Consider the following 7,645-nt stretch of genomic DNA (forward strand, 5'->3'; position numbering starts at 1 on the left):
CAACAGTCTGACTCTCTAAGATTTATTTAAAAAAGAATTATATATCAATGCATGTACTGGATACTTTTAAAACATCAGATGCATTTTCAAGGTCACTTCTGAAAACTAAGATGATTATACTGTATAGACTTCCCTGTCTAATTATGTAAAATGTCAAACCATTGCTCATTAGAACCATAATAAAAGTCAATTTGGGGAAAACACCTCTTTCGAAATTATACAATTCATTGGATCTTTGTATTTTAAAGTGTTTATTACCTTTTTTGGATATATACTTTTACACATGACAACACTATAAAATAGGCACAAATTCGTTAGCCGGTATTAAGGAATCAACAGTTTCAAAGGTAAGTGTTTGATTTTAAAAGCTTAAGCGTTTTTTTGTTTTTACAAGTAACGTTTTTAAATGTACTGACTACACAGTGAATAAAACATATCTGACCCAAGCAGCAGCAGGAGCAAAAAAAAAAAAAAAAAAAAAAAAAAAAAAAAAACATAAAAAAGTTTTTGCTTTCGTGTGAAGGCATTACATTTCTGTTTTTGTTATTTGTAATTATCACGTTCTACTTATACCCGAGGTTGAACATATATGTTTAACATGCTTAAACATTTTCATATCATACCCTTTATCGGCCAAGGTCATGATATCAGCCCAAGAGCCGCAGGCTCGAGGGATGATATCATGACAGAGGGCGGATAAAGGGTATGATATAAAAAATGACATGTAATTTTCTTTTATCATAGACTTCAACAGAAGAAATATAGACAAGAACCTTTAAAATTTGGTCTTTCTTTGAACTTTAAGATAATAATTTATAGTTAACCAAATACAAATTTCTTAACTTTGATCGTTTTTATTGAATGATATAACAAGCATTTTATTTATCAGGGTGACATATGGCAACAATTATTATGTTCTTAGTTGGAAAAATTAATTGTCACATTTCCTGTAATGGTTGCCCCTAAAAACATATGCATTGTTTTTCCTTTGTAATTTTCATGGACGATTTCTGGCATTTCATGTATTCCTAAAGTTGTTTGGGCTGGAACCTGTTTAGAGTTAGACTCGAAATTTGAAATGTCTTTCAAAACATATGAAATTTCAGCTTCTTTTGAAGCAGACAAAAGTTCTGCATCATCATCTGAGGGTATATCATTGTTGTTATCGTCCAAAGGCCTTGGGTTTTTATCAGAAGTTATTTTCCCTGTACCAATTTTACTCAAAATATTAGACATTTCCTTCTGTTGTTAAATTGATGCTGAGCTGTAGGAATTTATGGATTGAACGTTTTTATGTCCACTCAGCTGCATTACGCGTGTATCAGGTATGTCCTCATGTACCAGGGCTGTGGTAGTAGTTTTCTGACACTGTGATCAGTTTTTCTACCATGAATACCACTGTCTTCACAAATTGTTTTAACAAAAGTACTTAAAGTGTTCTTTCCTAAAGCTTGTCTTGAAAACCAGACACCGTCATCCTTTTTTTGCCTGGAAAACCCCAAATAAAAAGGACAATCAACTGCTACCATATCTACTGGTTTCTTCTAAGAAACTGTTTATATGTCTGTATAGGACATCTAGGATTACCGGAAAGAAGAATAACCAGTTCAATATTGATTGTTAAAATGTCGTTACTATATACATGCATACAATATATATAGTTACACTTATAATATCAGGCTGTTGTTTTGTGATGGCAATATCTTGATAAAGATGGTTGGTCACTTGTTTGAGTTCCCATTTCCCTTAATTTCTATATTGATGTTGTCGGTTTAATACACATTTACACTACATGTATACATGTATACTATGTTGTGTGCTTTTTAATTACAAATCTAAATTATTATTTTGAATTTTGTCTCCCATTAAAACATTTCTCTGAAACATTACCTGTGTCAGCAAACATCTTGGCTTGAAAGGCATGTGTATCCAAGTTAGCACCATTTCTTGTCTTTGTTATTCTTTCAGTGTGTTCAAGATACTGCTGACCATCAGTAGTAGCCTTCATTTGAATGTCTCCCCGTCTCAAAGTAATATGCTCTTCCCGCGAACGCAAATCAAAATGTAAAGTGTTATTCATCCATACTGTTCTTACAAGAGATTGAGGATTTACTGCAAATAAATTTGAGAAATTTGTTTCAGTAAACAATATTTGATTTAGACTTGTGTATAAAATTAGGTTATAATAATATATATTCTTACGAACGTACAATATCAAAAGAAGATAATTTAAATTATTGTCAAATCATTTTTTAATTACATCATATCAATTTGTACTACATGTATGCATGCTTTATTGGAGGAAATTGTGACGTCACAAAGAATCAAACAACAAGACAAAGTTACTTGAAAAAGCAATAACAAAAAAAATAATAATACAAAGAATTGTTACCTGCACCAAGTAGCTCTTTTTCATATACTATATTAACTTCTTCAGCTGTGAAGGGGTCTGCTTTTCTTTTTTTGGCTCCCATTCCCATGGATTTTAGTTGTTTCAGTTTGGCAGACATCACATCTCTGGAATGATGAAATTCGTTGCCACTCATTATATTAATGCCACATTTCTCGGTAAGATATCTTGAAATGCTGCTCTGCATTGATCTGACAGATTGTGGTTCATAGTTTGATTCGTCGTCTTTTTTCACTTTCATAAAGAAACGAGCCAAACATTTATCTAGCTCCATAACAGGAATTTCTACCGCTACCCTTATCTCGTTGTTGCACCTCAACCATTTGGTAAAAAGTCTCATATCACTAGCAGTTTTCCTTACTGTGTTATCGTTTTTCAACGACTCGACAAAAGCAGCCGTGTCCGTGTCGTCTGCCATGTTTACAAAGAAATTTCTGGAAATGCACAAAGTTGCATGTGATAAACCCCACGGACAATAACGGAAAGGCATTGGATAACATTCCGGAAGCAGTCAATAAAGGTGCCTTTATCAGTCTTCAGAGGAAATTTGTAGGAATCTGGTTAATAAACCTTATAATCCTTTCATAGCCTTTTAATATTTTTAAATGTTATTGAACTGTAAAATTTAAGTATTATTTGATACAGGTATATGATAAATACATGTATTATACCAGAAATCCATAATCCTAGTGATAGACTTTTGATTATACTGTTTATACATAAAACGTTATGTATTCATGCTCATAGATTAAATATACAAGACGTTTTTCTAAAGAAAAATATTTCAATTTATTTTCAAATGAAACTAACGAAAAGAAAATTATAGAAAGTGACACAATTAAGCTGCAATTCTTATAAAAAAATTACATGAATTGAAAAGTAATATATGATTTACATAATCTCATTTTAAATATCACCATAAAAAGTGTTATTTGTACACTATTCTCATATTAACCTTTTGATATGTTTAATATGTTATGTAAAATAATGTTAAACTTAAAATGTAATTGTCAGCCTTAATTATTTAGAAAAGACAACAGATAAACAACATTTTTGTAACGACAAGTTGCCGGATATATGTTTTTCTTTATACAAGTTTTGATAGGTTTATTTGATGTGTTCATTGTTTTTTTTATTCAAAGGTATATATAAACTGCGACTGACATTTCATCAGTTGGCTGTAAATTTTTGAGTTAGCAAATAAAGTAAGCTTCAGGTAAGCAAAGGTATCTTAAATAATCTAATTAAATAGCGAAGGTATTTATTTTTTCCTTCACTTTTATTTTTCAATTTCATTATACATATGCGCACCTAATTTTGTTTTAAAGAATCATGTAGCAAAAACAGACGATTTACTATAATTACCTGTTCAACAGCTTTATTGGTGTGTTTGTTTTGTCTTTTGTCAAAGTGCAATAATCATTCGATTACATTGCCTGATGCGTATTGTATCATCACAACTTAAAAAACTTCAAAATATTGAAGTAAATCATTCCTAAACTATTTATTTCAGGATGCTACCAATTCAATTTTCTCTGCAAATTGTGGTCGTAATTTTGACTATCAATGCTGGGTTGATATTTGCAGGTAAGTTACACAATTGTTGATGTTTCTCATTTAAAAAATAAAGGTTTTCAACTGGTCGGAGCTGAAAAAGTTTACGAATTTAAATTATCATTATGGGACATTTAAAGACGCCTGTACGTTTGAAAACTTACTGTGCGATGTAAACACAAATATTTTATGTCGTTCGAGCTTTCGCCGGTATCAGAACTGGAGTTCATTTAAGGATATATGCGATACATTTTTCCTATTGAGAGTTGAATGTTTTATATATCAAAATACATTCAAAGAAACAGATCGTCGAAATAGACGAATTCGTTCGCGAAAACTATTCAGGCCAATCTGTTTCAGGCTGTAAACTCCAATGGGCTTCCAATTTTTGTTTTATGATGTTTGGGAATTGGATGAATCGTTATAAAATTCAACTAAATCCATGCTTAAACTGAAAACGCGTGTGCAAACATTTCATTCTTGCCAAAATTACAGGTTCTTTGATTTGTGAAAAAAAAATCTATATTTCCTTTCAAATTACTGCTTTATATATTTGAGGACAAATTTAAGAATCAGATAAATGGTTAAGCTTTTATTTTGAAAAAAAATAACATGAATTTCTAGGTTTTTCTAGAAGTTCGCAAATTTTAAAATGATTTGATAGAAAGAAATAATTTGTAACAATATACAAGTATTGAACCAGGACCTATGACACAGTACAAATACTCATCATTGATATCAGGAATAACATTTTGGTTCTCCAAAACAGTTAAAAGAGCACATTAAATTATAACTGTGAGTTTTGAATGTCACATGTAGGTTCTAAGCACAATATGATTTCTGCAGACGGATGCAATTGTTATCATGTAATTAAAGACATTTATGCAAATTATATTTTTTCTTATTCTCCAACTGTTTTCTATTGAACGATGTTTTTAATTAAAAAAACAACTTGGAAAAATAAATATGTGATTTATCTTACTACTTTTTTGGTATTTTGGCAGGAGAAACTAGTAATGCGTCATGAAAACAATATATAGTAATGTCTTTATACTTTTGCAAAAATAATATAATCTTTGTCATTGTTAATGTCCTCAAAATGTTGAGCAAAAACTATAATTAATTACCCTGGTCTCTTTTATTTCTAAGTTAATCTATTCCAATATTTGAACCTAGCCAGCACAAGTTAAATGATGTTGCACGACACTCGTTAAAACGGTACGAGTAATAAATAAGTCTTGAATTATTTCGCAATTGAAGTGTTTCATATTTTTCAATGTCGGGGCCTTTTATAGCCGACTATACGGAATGTTTTTTTTTATAGCCGACTATACGGAATAGTTTTTTTTATAGCCGACTATACGGCATGGGTTTTTTTCATTGTCGAAGGCCGTAAAGTTGCCTATAATTGCTTACATCTTCTTCATTTGGACTTTGGTAGATATTGTCTCATTGGCTATCATACCACATCTCCTTATTTTTATATTGAATTATACATCTATAGAGTTGCTTTATATCAGCATTCATTTTTGTTTTGCTGAAAACGTTTATCAAAAGAATAATGTTACGTAAGAATTTCAGGAAACATTTTTAATCTTTTTTTAATTAAAAGACACATTCTTCGTATAGCATTGGACACATGGTCGTTGAATGAACAAAGGGCAAATTAGTTTATACAATTATCTCAATCATTACAAGAAGAAAAAGAAAAACAACATGGAAACATATCGATATGTATAGGAGCTTATTACTTGACATGCAAACATAATTATTTAAAATAGCTTTCCTTTACATTTTCAAGCTCTCAAGCTTTTTCCTAGCTTCGATTTTATTTCGCCCTAATATACCAGTTTAACTTTCAGGAATTTCAGACACTTGCTTGGGCTGTATTTGTGACGTAAGTATAGAATATACTAGAAATTCCTCGACAAATCATTTTTTTACAAGCCCGCTTATAAAGTAATGGGATGATTATTCATTTTAAGGTAACATGTTGTCGTACTGAAAATGTATGTAGTAGTTACATCTAGAAGTTAAGAGCAAGTCAATCAATTGCTCAATCACTCATTACAATCAATCAATTTCGTGATCATAACCGTACTATGCGGGTCAGTCTAAAAAGAATTAATCGTCTTATATAGTATTTACTTTGTTTAAAAGGAAATTTGAGCAAACGTAACGGAGAGCAATCAAACGAAAAATAATCAAACGACATCTATAAGAAAACATACCGTCTTCAACAATAGGCAGGTGTCCATACAATATTTCAAGGATTTAAATCGTCCCGATTATATAAATATAGACGTGGAGAATAAATGTAACAGAAATAATCATAGACACGCCTTAACCCCAAATTCTCCATAACATCGAAAAACATTAACATATGAAATACAACACACGCTAATTAGGTTCCTGACTTTGCAAATAGTGGGGTTAATTTTTTTCATGTCAACCTTTTATCTTTAAATCTCGATTAGGTGAATAACAGATTTGCTATGAACTTTATAGGTAGAATCGAATTGTGACAAGACAATTGGATGTGCGGATGATGGCGGATCGGATTCCTGTGGACCATTTCAGATAAAGAAAGTGTACTGGATTGACTGTGGTAGACCAGGCAACAGTGAGTACAAATCAGGTCTAAGTAACCAGTCACTAACTAGGATGTGACAAGTTAAATGGTCTTCCAATTGTAAACTCTTTTATCGCTAAACGCCCACCCAAGTTATATTGAATTTATAAATAGTTAAATCTTGGTTCACACCTAAATGCGACAAAATATTCATTTCTTTGCAATTGTATACTATTACCCTATAGTTTAGGATATTTTCTCAATAACAAGGATCTTTCATTTTTTTGAAGTCCGCAAATGCATTTGGATAAGTACTATCATACTCATGAAATTATGTACCATATATATCACGCCACGTAGCCAATACTTCGATACTGCTAGAATTTAAATATTCATTTATATATTTTATTGAAATATTTTTTATCAATTAACTATGTAATCACTAGTTATACTAAAATTGCATGAGGTAACCATTGCAACTGGTTCACAAACATACTGTTAGACTGTATAGCTATTATGCTAATGTCCGTGTGGTTCTGATGTTCCCAAACGTTTGATGAACACTTCGTCTCAAATTTTATATCTCGTACTCGCCTGATGAAGATTATGCAAACACGTGTCATACACACTGCAATTCGTATCAGACGTAATAACATGCACTAAAACTGTGCAAATTAATAACTATCAATTATTATTACTTTATTAGCTATAACAGTTATGTTTTGCAGGTTATGAAGAGTGTACAAAGGACTATGATTGTGCCAAAGGATGTGTTCAAACCTATATGGATCGTTATGGAGGGGTAACATGTGGAACAACTTGTGAAGATTACGCACGCATGCACAATGGAGGCCCAACTGGCTGTAACAAAAATGCCACTAAAGTGTACTGGAAAAAAATACAGGATGCCGGTTGTAGCAGACATAGCTAAATTTACAACCTATAAACTCGCCTAGAAACTAAATGCAATCGTCGCTGTCACGTTTTCTTGACTTGGAACTACACATAACATTTATAGCATATAACATGCCTTGTATATCTATTTTTACATACTTTTCCTCAATATTCTTTAAGATTTGTTTCCTAACATTAAATGCTGCATATAGCTA

At 31.4% G+C, this 7,645-nt stretch overlaps 1 protein-coding gene across 2 annotated transcripts; it reads left to right on the forward strand.

The window, feature by feature from the left end:
- Positions 1-289: 289 nt before the first annotated feature.
- On the forward strand, positions 290-7,645 carry LOC127714928 (lysozyme 2-like). Of its 2 annotated transcripts, none has more exons than XM_052220950.1 (5): positions 290-347; positions 3,924-3,997; positions 5,827-5,861; positions 6,473-6,587; positions 7,265-7,645. In XM_052220950.1, exons 2-5 carry the CDS (start codon positions 3,925-3,927, stop codon positions 7,465-7,467), a joined length of 426 nt encoding a protein of 141 aa, XP_052076910.1. In that variant the 5' UTR covers positions 290-347; position 3,924; the 3' UTR covers positions 7,468-7,645. The 2 variants fall into 2 exon arrangements, with proteins under 2 accessions (XP_052076910.1, XP_052076909.1); XM_052220949.1 differs by lacking the exon at positions 290-347 and adding an exon at positions 3,518-3,626.

This window comes from Mytilus californianus, unplaced genomic scaffold (assembly GCF_021869535.1).
Source record: "Mytilus californianus isolate M0D057914Y unplaced genomic scaffold, xbMytCali1.0.p SCAF_9, whole genome shotgun sequence".
Lineage (NCBI taxonomy): Eukaryota > Metazoa > Mollusca > Bivalvia > Mytilida > Mytilidae > Mytilus > Mytilus californianus.

Excerpts from the sequence above, each read along its gene's own strand:
- LOC127714928 (XM_052220950.1), top strand. The coding sequence starts at position 3,925 with ATGCTACCAATTCAATTTTCTCTGCAAATTGTGGTCGTAATTTTGACT. Across the intron at positions 5,862-6,472 it reads GCTTGGGCTGTATTTGTGAC|GTAGAATCGAATTGTGACAA; the intron begins GTAAGTATAGAA and ends TGAACTTTATAG. Across the intron at positions 6,588-7,264 it reads CTGTGGTAGACCAGGCAACA|GTTATGAAGAGTGTACAAAG; the intron begins GTGAGTACAAAT and ends TATGTTTTGCAG.